The 12340-nt window shown below is 32.9% G+C and overlaps 1 protein-coding gene across 7 annotated transcripts in view; it reads left to right on the forward strand.

Annotated features, from left to right (window-relative positions):
- The window catches only part of LOC101724467 (disintegrin and metalloproteinase domain-containing protein 5), a 118938-nt gene that overhangs the window by 80481 nt on the left and 26117 nt on the right, over window positions 1-12340 (forward strand). For 3 of the 7 annotated variants that reach the window (XM_013076036.3, XM_021236891.2, XM_087217353.1), the window contains 2 exons: window positions 9094-9177; window positions 10767-10875. The exons of 1 other annotated variant lie outside the window; for it this stretch is intronic. In XM_013076036.3, the coding sequence (XP_012931490.1) occupies window positions 9094-9177; window positions 10767-10875 (193 nt within the window). Of the gene's footprint in view, window positions 1-9093; window positions 9178-10766; window positions 10878-12340 lie in introns of those variants that run through there. 3 more of the 7 variants (XR_015453489.1, XM_087217350.1, XM_021236892.2) reach the window with 3 other exon arrangements.

Here is a 12340-nt window from a genome sequence, read left to right on the forward strand (position 1 = left end):
GACCTGCATTGCCCACCTGAGCGAGAGCCAGCCTAACATTATACCAATTACAAGAATGAAAATTCTGTGTATGTGTTGGAATGTCACATAAGTTGAGACACTCAACTATGAAATATAATTCTTCATTAACACATATATTTAATACATGTTAAATCAAATAGATGAAGGAAAACCCTTTGATTTATTTATACAAATGTTAGTGTTACATAAGCAAATCTGCCATCAAATTATGGATCTTTTGTGGAAAAATGTCTGGTAGGACACATTATTTTTATTTACAGTTTACTTATATTTTTAATCTTATTCATTAAAATATCAATCAGAATCCTATAGTTCAAAAAAATAAACAGAATGAAACCAAGAAACCCCAAGACACATTAGCATCTGAAAAACTTTTGTTAGTGCTATTTTACCTCTTTTCATAAACTAGGTAGATATAGAAAGAATATATATATATACTAAATGACATTATTTAGTTCCTTATTAATTTATAATATATCTTTTAATTTTTTATTAGCACAGTACATGTTTGCTGTACATAATTACATTCATCATGGGGAATTGGTATATGTACATAACACATCTTAGTTCTTTTTACTTTCTGTTCCCCTCCCTTCCTCCCTCATCTCTTAGTCTCCTTTCTACTTGAAATATGTAGAAATTATAAGTTTTATTATGATAAACATGGGTATGCATGTATCACAGTAATTTGATGCCTTTAATTCTTCTGGGAAGATACTATACCTAGCAATGGAATAGCTGGGTTGAATGGAATTTGAGGAAACTCTGCATTGATTTCCACAGTGGTTGTACTAGTTTACATTCTCACCAACAATGTAGAAGGGTTTCTTTTGTCTTTGTAGCCTTGCCAGCATTTGTCATTTCTTGATGATAGCCATTGTTTCTTGGAGTAAGATGGAATTGCAGTGTTGTTTTAATTTGTGTTTCTTTAATAGCCAGAGATGTTGAACACTTTTTTCATGTACTTATCATATATTTGTATTTTTTCTAAAAAGTGTCTGTTCATTTCAATTGTCTATTCTTTGAGTCTTTATTTTGGGGGATCTAAGTTTTTGAGTTCTTTATATATTTTAGATGTTAGTCTTCTGAGGAGTCGCTGGCAAAAATGCGTTTTAATCCTTTATGTTATCTCTTCATTCATTGGTTGTTTCCTTTGCTGTGCAGAAGATTTTTAATTTGATATAATCCCATTTCTTGAATCTTGATAATGCTTTTTGTGCAATTTGGGTTTTATTTAGATAGAATTTTTATTTAGATAGAAATTTATTTAGAAAGTCCTTACCTATATCTGTACCTTCAAGAGTTTTACCTATCTCATCTTCCAGCAAAGTTTTTCTGTTTTAATATTTAGGCCTTTCTGTTTTTGTTTTGATTTTTTTCTTGAGACAGGCTTTTGATATGTAGTTCAGCCTGGCCTTGAACCCACTACTTAGCCCAGGCTACCCTCAAACTTGTGGCCATCTTCCTGCCTCAGGCTCCCAAGAATATCTAGGCCTTTGATCCACTTTGATTTTACTTTACTACGTGGTGAAAGGTATAGGTCTCAATTCAGTCTTCTGCGTGTGCGTAAACAATTTTTCAGCATCATTTGTTAAAGAGTCTGACTTTCCCTGGACATATGTTTTTAGCCAGTTTGTCAAAGATCAGATAGTTGAACATGCCTGGAGTTGTTTCTCCATCCTCATTCTGTTCCATTGATCCACATTTCTGTTTTGTGCATGTACCATGCTGTTAGTTAAATCACTCTAGCTTAGTAATATAATTTGAAATCAAGGATTGTGATCCTGCCTCCTCTGCTCTTATGGCTCAGGATTGCTTTTGGTTCCAAATAAATTTTAGCTTTGTTTTTTCTAGTTCTGTGAGGAATGCTTTTGTTATTTTGGTTGAATTTGCATTACATCTATGTATAAGTTTTGGTAGTACGAACTTTGTGACAGTATTGTCTCTACTTATTCAGAAATGGATATTTTTCCATTTTCTGGTATCTTTTTGATGGCCTTTTTCAGAGTACAACTCTTTTCATTAAAGAGTTCTTTCACTTCCTTGTATAGGTTAATTCCTAAATATTTATTTTTTCTCAAAGCTATTGTGAATGGAATTATTTTCCTAATTTCTTTCTCACTAGGTTCATTATTGATTTTTGTGTGTTGATTTCATATCCTGGTACATTGCTGAATTTGTTTATTAATTATAGGAGTCTTTTGGTGGAATTTTTCAGTCTTCTATGTAAAGGATTGTGTCATCTTTAAAAAAAGTATAGTTTGACTTCTCCCTTTCCTAAACATATCCCTTTTGTTTCTTTCTATTTTCTGATTTCTCTGGCTAAAGTTTCAAAGAATATATTGAACAGAAGTGGTGATACTGGACATCTTATTTTGTTCCTGATGACAATGTGTTTATCATTAATGGCTTTTATCAGATTGAGATGAAGTTCCTTTTATATCTTTTTTTCAAGGTTTTTAAAAAAAATAAATGGATGTTGGATTTTGTCAAAAGCTTTTTCTGCATCTGTTTATTTTCTTAGTTTAATAGGTTCAGACCCAGACACTGTGTTGCAAGGAGAGCATCCCTACTGCTTATTTCAGCACCAACAACTCCAACCATACATCAATCATTTACACTAAAACCTTTTAAAAAACAATGTTACACTTCTATCAGTGCCCCATACAGACTATACTATATGGTACTAATGGGCTGGGATGAAGAGGAGAAGGAGAAAGCATAAAGGAAGCAAAAATAGAAGGGGGAAAACCATAAGATGACAAAAAGAGAAGAAAAATATCAATATATGAAAGAGACAGAAGATTGGAGTCTGTTAGAATTATTTTTGTGGCTGGAGTAAAGGGCTAGTGTTGAGGGGTTTGAGGAAATATTTCTGGTAGTGAGAGAGGGGGTATATAGGAAAGGAAATGTAGCTGTAGATTGAAAGCAACTCTGACAGTGTTGCGACCTGTTAATATGGTGGTAATAGGCATCTGTTTGGATATTCTAAGAACAATTTTTGTGACTGACTTGCCCATGAAAGGAACCATTTAAATTAATTTTTATTTTTCCAGGGAAAATAAAGAGACAATACAGACAGCAAGAGGAAAGAATGACAAAGAAACAAGAAAAAAATGAAATAACAACAAAACAGAGTACCAAGAACACATATTGCAGTCTAAGTTCAATAGCCGGTCTTCAGGCTGGTCCCCTCCCATGATTTGCTTAGTTGCCTGCCTGTGAGGAGGCTTGTTGATCCAGATGGCCCTCTTGGCCGCAAGCCAAGCTGTGGGAATGACTGTACACCTTTGCCTCTCTTTCAAGATACTTCCAACTCAAATAATTTTGGGAAGGGAAGGTGCACTGTGATTTTCCCAACAGCTATTTCTCTGGAAACAAACCACATAATTTTGATGACACACAGGCAAACCAGATATTTGCATACATCGAAAACCAATTAATAGTAACAACTATTCCACCACTTGAAATCACAAAGAAATCAGTAGCAACAACAGAGTTAAAGACAAAGTGGTTATTGACACACTGTATGAATCAATAAAAGCTTCCACTACATCACTCTTAACCACAGAAAAGAAATCTTCAATAATTATATAGACAAAAAGACAAGCCAGTGACATGGTAAATATCTACTAAATGTAGTAACTGTGCCACCATTAACAATAGAAAAGAATTCAACAATAGTATAGTCAAATAATATCAAAAATTAATAAAGCATGATAGCAATACTAATAGAAATAGAGGGGCAGGAGAGGAAAATGAAAGATGTGAAAGTTTTAAAATAAAGAAAAAAGATGAGAAGAGGAGGAGAGATAAGTGAAATAAAGGATTCAATTAAAGAGTAAAGGAAAATAGAATGAAATAAAAGTAACACAATAACAAGAAAAAGGAGCAATCAAATAAAAAGGATAAAACAAAGCAAAATGAAGGAGAAAAGCAAAAACACAAAAAGAAGAAATATACACTCAAACTCCTAATAACCAACAAAGAAAAAGGAAAACAAAAAATTTCCTCTCTATGTTTGAATATGTGGTTTCTTTTCAGGAAATGCAGTATTGTAATCCACTGCGTATAAAGGAGAGGTAGTCAGTATTGGGTCCTATTTTATTTCCAAATTAACTTTTTTCTGAATGCTGACTTCCGTCCTGCTGGGAAGGGTCAATCATCAATCACTGGTATAATGTCTGCTCTAGGGGTGTATTCACTCCAGGGCTACAACTGTCCATATCCATCTGTGTGTCTCAAGTCACTGCTCTCTCCAGTTAGCTTTATGGACTATAGGTTGTGAGGTGCCTCCCTTGCTCCAGTGGCCTCTCTGCCCATACATTCTAGGATGCGGCAATTGTCTAAGCCAAGGTATATCCTTGATCACTTTGGCAGATGAAGAAAGCAAACAGATCACTGAGCTCTCTGTTGTATGAAGGCAAGTGGATGGATGTTTCAAGCAGTCCCCCAGACTTAATGCTAGCACTTTTTGACTCAGCTCCCTCTAAAACCACATAGGCCTGGCCTTTCTTCTTACCTCAGAGGGCAAGACCATCATGTTCTTACTGATTTAAGCCTGATGTTGCTTAAACATATCAGAAGGTTCATTTCTAGCCCACATACTCCTTGCAACTTTCTCTTGTGGCCATCTCCAAACAAGTCACTGTGGTCACATAACCTCAGAAACCCTGAACTGTAGTTCTGTAACTTCTGATCAGTCTTAAACAATTAACCTTTTCCTAGTATGGCTCTTGATTAACCACTCTCAAACATGGCAGGCATTGCAATAGATTTCTTCTCTAACCCTAGTCTGCCACCGAGAAGGAGAACTTTTAGAGTAAAACTCCATGCTATATTTGCAGGTTAAACCAACTGTGAGCTTTTCTTATGACTACCACTGCTGGCCCAACCTGTTGTTTTTCTCCAAGACTGACAACGCTCTCTAGGTTTATCTTATGTTTGGGGAGACAGGTCCTCCTCCCTAGGAGGTGGGGTTAGGATTCCAGCTTGCTCCTTTCTTTTCTCTGCATTGTCCTCAGTTGTTCTATGGTTTCTAATTTTTCTGAGCTTTTCTTCCTTTTTCTTCATGAAGTCCTAAAGAGGGTGTGTGATATGCTGCTGGATTTTAGGTTGCCATCTTCTGTTCCTTTTTCAATAGCTGTCTAATGTGCAAGAGAAGTACTTACCTGATAAATCCACATGCATAAAAATATGGGCAGCCTACAAAGATCAATGCTGTCAAATGATCTCAATTTGAAAGAACAATTTTAAGTCCAATTTGTACAATGAATTAGGTTTTGGGAAATCTCAGAAAATGAAATGAAAATGAAGGCAGTAAAGGAGGGAAGGAGAGCAAGAAGGGGAGGAAAGGAGGGTAAAATCTATCTTCTTTAACTATAATATCAAAATTCTTGAGACAATGTATATTTCAATAAGCATTTTTCTAGGTAATTATTTTGATTCTGCATTATGTATGGAACAACATCTGGGTTTTTCTTACAATAGACATATTTATGTACAATATTTTGCTGAGGAGATCAGTACAAGAAAGTATTGATGACAGGTAGCCCAAAACATTGAAAAATATTCTTGAAAAGTAACTTTAAAGATAGACATAGTGCATGAATTAGCTCTAGGGGAGTTGTGATGACTATGGATTTAAGCAGAAAGGATTATGAAATTGAGTGAATTTTCTAAGACAAGGCATCTTTTCCTGAGACTAACTCTTAAAACAGCTTTAAGGGTTTTAAAAGACCATCTTCTGTGGTGTCAATAAAATAAAAGAAAGTGATCCCCATTGCTTCTGAAACAGAACATTTAATGAAATTTTCAAATTGCTGAAGTCTGACCAATCCTACCTGTGTCTCCATTTGCATACTCTGAATCTATATTTTTCTCACTATAGTAAGCTATTCAACTATTTTTCAAACAATAGTACTTATATTTGGAATTAACTGGCACTTCTGTAATAGTAAAACTGTGACTAAAATTTCTTTATGGATACCTTAATTCATGCAAAATCTGTTAAGGCTCTTAATGATTCAAGAATTCAGATATTTCACTGGTAAATTAAAAAGTAGTTTTTTCTTCAGAGCAGATATTCATTTACTTCTTGGGTGCACTATGTTTCTATAGAAGAAAAATATTAAGTGTATAAAGTATTCTTTTTCTGTTATATTGACCATATTCACTTATCTGAATACTTGAATAATTAATTTTATTGTTCTAAAAAGTCTAAACTTCTTTCTAAAAGGCACATTTTTAGCACCAGTATATGAAAATTATTATTTTTTTGGTTTTGGATATGAATCAATACTCCTTTTAAAACCATGGAAACTAAGCTAACACAACTGAAATAAAATAATCATGATACGATATTACTTGCAACATTGTGCACTTTGGATTTTTTTTGCCCTTTTATGAAATTTAGGTACTGATTTTGAGATTTTCAAAATTATAATTATTAGCTGACATTAATGTTACAAAATAATGGGTTCCATTTCAACACTTTCATACATGCATATAATGTACTTTGATTATATCCCTGTTACCCTCTCTTGCCAACTTCCCCCCACCATGGCACCCTGGTCCTATTTTCCTTCCATAATACTTCCATTTCTACTTCATGTTTTCTTTGTTTGTATGTGTGTATGTGTATGGGGGGCGGTCAGGGAGACAGATGGAGACAGAGAGAGACAGAGACAGGGATTTGCTTTCAGTCTGCCTCATGTAGATGTGCGGTTTTTTCAACATTTGTTGAAGAAGGCTGTCTTTTCTCTAATGTATGTTTTTCACTACATTGTTGAAACATGACAGTAGAAACATGGCTTTAATCCTGGATACTCAGTTGTATCCCATTGATCTATATGACTTTTTATACCACTATCATGATGTTTTTGTTACATTGGTTCTGTAGTATATTTTGAAATTAGGTATTGTGATGTTTCTGGGATTATTCAAGTTGCCTTTTGTTCTTCAGGGACTTTGGTGCTTCCATATGAATTTTTGTCTAGTTCTTTGAAGAATATTATTGGCATTTTGACTGGATTGAATCTATAGAACTCTTTTGGTAGTATGGCTACTTAAACAACATTAATGCTTCTTATTCATGAATATAGGATGGCTTTACACTTTTTAGTGTCTTCTTCAATTTCTTTCTTTAGTGATCTGCAATTTTTATCTAACTTATTGTTCAGATCTTTCATTTTCTTGGTTAGATATAGTCCTAGGTTCTTTTCTTATTTTCTGAGACTACTGTGAATGGAATTGTTTTCTTGATTTTTCAGAAAGTTCAGTCTTTGTATATAGGAAAGGTGTCAATTTCATAAAATTAATTTTATTGGTACCTTTTAGCTATACATAGTGATCATACTCATCGTAGGGAATTTGTACCTGTACATGACATATCCTGATTATTTTTTTGTCCTAATCTCCCCTTACTTCAACCCTTCTTCCTCTCCTTATGTACAAAAGCTTTGTTTCCATTTTCCCTTGTATTCACTTTTTTCTTTTCCCTTCCTTCCTTTCTTTCCCACTCCCCACTTCCTTATTCCCCTTCCCATTTAAACATTTTCTTCCTATATCCCAATATTATTATGCATTTTTTAAATATATACTGAGGATAGAACTCGGGACCTTGTGCTTGTGAGGCAGGTGGCAGAACCATTGAGCTAAATCCCTGGCCCCTCTACTATACATTTTGAATCTTATTTATCCTTTTGGTTTCTCACATCAGTGAAACAATGCAATATCTAAACACGTGTGTCTGAAGGGTATCAAGTTTTTATGTTGATTTTTTATTCTTCTACTTTCTCTTGCCTGATTGTTCTGACTAAAGTTTTCATTAATATATTGAATAAGAGTGGTGCAATTTTTGTCTTTTTAAAAAATTTGTACATGTTTGTAGTTCATGTAGCTTATAATCATCTTGGGGAATGATTACACATGCATATTATAGCATGTTTCTTTCTTTAAACCCCCTTCTCTCCCCTCCCTCTCTCCTCCTCCAGTTCCCTTCTCCCATTTTTTATTCTTGCTATTATTTGTCATACGTCATGTTGTGGCATATAATGTTTACATTATTTGGGTTATTAGGCTCCTATACATATACCAATACATGCATACCAATGTTTGTAGCAGCCCAATTCATAATGGCTAAATCTTGAAAGCAGCCTGTATACCCATCAACAGAAAACTGGATAAATAAAATGTGATATCTATACATAATGGAATAATACTCAGCTCTGAAGAATGACACATTTGAGACATTTGTAGGAAAATAGATGTACCTGGGAAATTATAGAGTGAAATAAACCAGACACACAAGATTAAATACTGTATGGTATCTCTCACTTGAGTGAAGTAAAGTACAAAGAGAATGATAAAGAATGGATAGACAAGGATCTCTTGCACTAGATAAATCTTGTCTTGTTCCTGATTTTAGATGAAATGCCCTTTCCCCCTAGGCAGTATGATATTTGTCATGTATAGCTTTTATTATGTTGAGATGTAATTCTTCTATACCCAGTTTCTTTGAAGTTTTTAAACATGAAGGGATGTTAAATTTTGTCATATTATCTCTTATCATGTTCTCTTTCTCTACAATTTTTTTCCACATGGAACAGCCAACTAGCCAACTCTCTGCATTTGAGATTCATACTCATAATATTAAGACTTCCCTGTCCTACTCAATATTTCTCATCCCTGGTTGCTCACAGTAATTGTATAACCTTGCAGCTGTTGATATAATGGTCTGAGGTTGAGCATTATTTAAAAAATTCTCAGATAGTTACTGAACTCAAAGGACCAAATGATTTTTGCAGCTACTTCTTAAGAGAGTAAGATTCAACATGGTAAGAAAATATTGCTCTCAGCTCCTTAGAAAAGATAATATTTTAATACTCTGAAGTTAAGTAGTTTATTTCATTGTAGCCACACAAATATTTTCCCAAAGTGGGTACTCACAGATTTTTGTGCCAATTCTGGGTAACAGAAATTCAGGGATTTTCTCTAATTTTTATTATGTGTATCCATGCACACAATTTGTTTGACTGAGATTATTTTTCATTTCACATTGTTTTGCCTTAGTATTGTGATAAATGGGTTTGTAGAGATGTTCAGCATCTTCTCAATTCAAGCTGTGATCCTGAACTACATTGTGGTGGCAATGGGGTAAGTAAATACAGTGTTCATTTAAAGGAACATGATTTTTTTCACAATTCAGTAAACAACTGGAGGATTTGTAAAATGATCTGAATGGCACTGTTTGAGTCACTTTCATGCTATATCATGACATTTTAACATCTATAATTTATAGCTTTAATCTTTTCTTAAGAAATTTACCAAACTATTATTAGGGAATTAAATTATTAGGGAAGGAAAAGAGGAAACATTTAAGATAATTCTGGATGTATGAATGTTTGATAACTGTGGGGGGTGGATGTGCACTAAGTCCAAGAAGTGCTTGTGTCACCATATTAAGAAAATTTTTTTTTTTTACAAAGAGAAGGCAGAAAGTAACTAATAATTTCATTAGAATTTTATTTCAAGTATTGATAGTTAATTTAGAGTCTGGGCTATCAGGTCTAACTAGCAAGTTAATAATAATTAGGGGCATGTTACTATTAATAGTGAGATATTTGTGTCTGGCTGTGGTTGGCATTAAATAGAGTAAAAGAAGAAGAAGAGGAAGAATAAAAGGAAAAAGAAGAGATGGAAGAAGAAGAGGAGGAGGAGAAATTATTTGATGACAGATGTTTGTGAAAAACTAGATGTGCTCTCTAAAGTGCAGATGATTCCAAAAGGAAATTTGATTAATCTCTCTAACATAAAGTCTCTAGAATGAGATACTATGGAATAAGTATTAGTCTCCATCAAAAGCCATCTTTATAAAAAATTATTCCTTTTTGGTTTATGTCAGATATTTAGTCATCATTTACTACATGTCATGAAAGTTGTTCCCATCTATTTTAGCCTATTTTCTCACCTCTTTATAATAGGGAAAATGATTTATATATAAATTTTCAGAACTGAGTTATTTTTCTGATAAAACAGGTATTGTAATTTATTTAATGACTAGAACTCTGAGGTATATTTGATTTTATCCATAAGTTTCTGAGTAACAAAGAGAGCTAGGTATTAATTTAATTAGGGGACTAAAACTAAGGATCAGGGAATTTAGTTATGAAGAGTTTAAAAATCTAAAAAGGATGCTGTAAGGTGTTGAAATAGTAAGTGAATTATTTTAATGATATATTAAAATGTTTTTAAACTTTTTGCTTAGTGGTCATTTTATGGCAAAATAACTTACCAAAATGTCTCTATTTGTGTTGATAATCTGAGACATGTGTAACTCAATATATACATATGCCCATATGTAAAGAAAGGAAATCATTTTTAATATTTTCCTACTGGTACAAAGTTTTAAAAGATAATTTTTTGCTTAACAGGGCCTAGTTGTTTCTTTTTTCTGGGTGACTTAATAATTCTTGAGGGCTTTATCTTTCGATTCTCAGACTGTCAACAGACATGTACATTATATAGAATAAGGATAGAAATGCACATATAAATAAAATCTTATTAAGATTTTTAATCTTATTAAGACTATTATAAACATTCATTTACAGTGGGTGAATATATGGAAATAATTATCCTACAAACCATAATTTATACCTATTGTAGTTTTTTCCATTTCTATATTATAAGTAAAGATTTAAACATTTTATATTTACTAGAAGGAAATTATTTTTTTATCAATTTAGATATGCAACAATTTTCAAAATTGTCATTGTAACAAAGGATTTTCCCCTCTTGAGTGTCAGTTAAAGAAAGGAGAATTTGGAAGTATCGATGATGGTCATATGACTAAAGGTTAGTATCCTTAAAACTGCGTTAATTAAATACAACACATAAATGAATAAGTGAGATATTTGCAGCCAGATTACAAAGTAAATGATGCCAACGAACATGACTTTATTTTTAAAAACTGACAGACTGAATCCATACTGTTCTTTGTATATCAGCACTAACATTGGTAACTGAGGAAAAATTGTGTATGGCGTCAGAAATCTTCAAAAGTAGAAATTTCATTGTGTATAATTTGACCAGTAAATTTAAATAGTTCCCTGGATTGTTTCAAATATTCCTGCTTTAAAATAGTGTCATTTGTATTTGGTACTAATGCCCTTGGAATCATTAAGGCTGATTTTTCTTCTTATTGGCTTCATAATTGGTTTTCTTTCTCCTGTTATAAGGGCTCCAAGCTAACCTTTTGAAATTTCCTCTTTTATACCTCACTTTTTTTGTTCCTGAATGGTATTCTTTCTGAAGTCAAAAAAACATGGATGAAACTGAGAAAAACTCGGGGATGTCCTTTGTTTTACAAGGTGTGGAGCCTACGGAAAATAGTGCAGTTTATTTGGGCTGTTCACTCTACCTCTACCTCTTTCCTTATGGGAGCTTACAAAGCAGTTATGAAAGTCGTGGGCATACTTTTGTGTACTTGGATGTTACTAAGCTGTCAGCTTTTTAGGAACAACATATACAACCACATCAAACTATGTATCAAGCTAAAAGAAAAGCATAATGATTTAAGATATGACATTCATGAGATAATGCATAAATTATTTTTACAAGACATGAAAAATAGTTTATTTGAATTATACATTATTCTGTATTATTTACTATTCAGTTGCATAAATGTCATTGTTTAAATAAAGCAACAGGACTAATTAACATTATCGATTGATAATATTTTATATTAAAACTAATTAAACAAATGCTGTTTCTGAGAAAGTTATACCAGTATTTTATAATAAGAAACAGAAAGTCCTATGATGTAGTAATTTAACTTTTTAAAAAATTCTTTACCAGATTTAAAATTCTATAGGCTATGTTATTATATACTCTTAAGGTATTGTATACAAATGTAAGAATTTGAGAGGACATAAGTATAATGCAGTAATTAGATATTCCTTATACTTAATAAAAAATAAAAATCACAAGCTTCCATTTGTCCTATGACACAATCAGGTATTTTTACATTTGTGTTTCATTTTACAGTTATACTTCTGTGAAATTCCTACACCCTTTAAGACATCCTTCTTTTAATGTATTAGCAAAACAGTAAAGTCAACTGCAAAAGTCATTTCTTGTCCCACATTTTAAAATCAAATTTTATGGCAGGCCACTATGTCAGGCAATGATGATAGTCATCTTGTACATATACATGTACAAAACAGTAGTTGTTTTGCCAGGACATCATTGTCTTTCAGGGAGATAAACTGTCTGATTTCGATGACAAATATGTCATTGATTTAGAAGTACTTAACTGTCT

The sequence above is a fragment of the Heterocephalus glaber genome, unplaced genomic scaffold, assembly GCF_053883595.1.
Source record: "Heterocephalus glaber isolate CG9 unplaced genomic scaffold, H.glaber_assembly_v1.0 deba00001461, whole genome shotgun sequence".
Lineage (NCBI taxonomy): Eukaryota > Metazoa > Chordata > Mammalia > Rodentia > Bathyergidae > Heterocephalus > Heterocephalus glaber.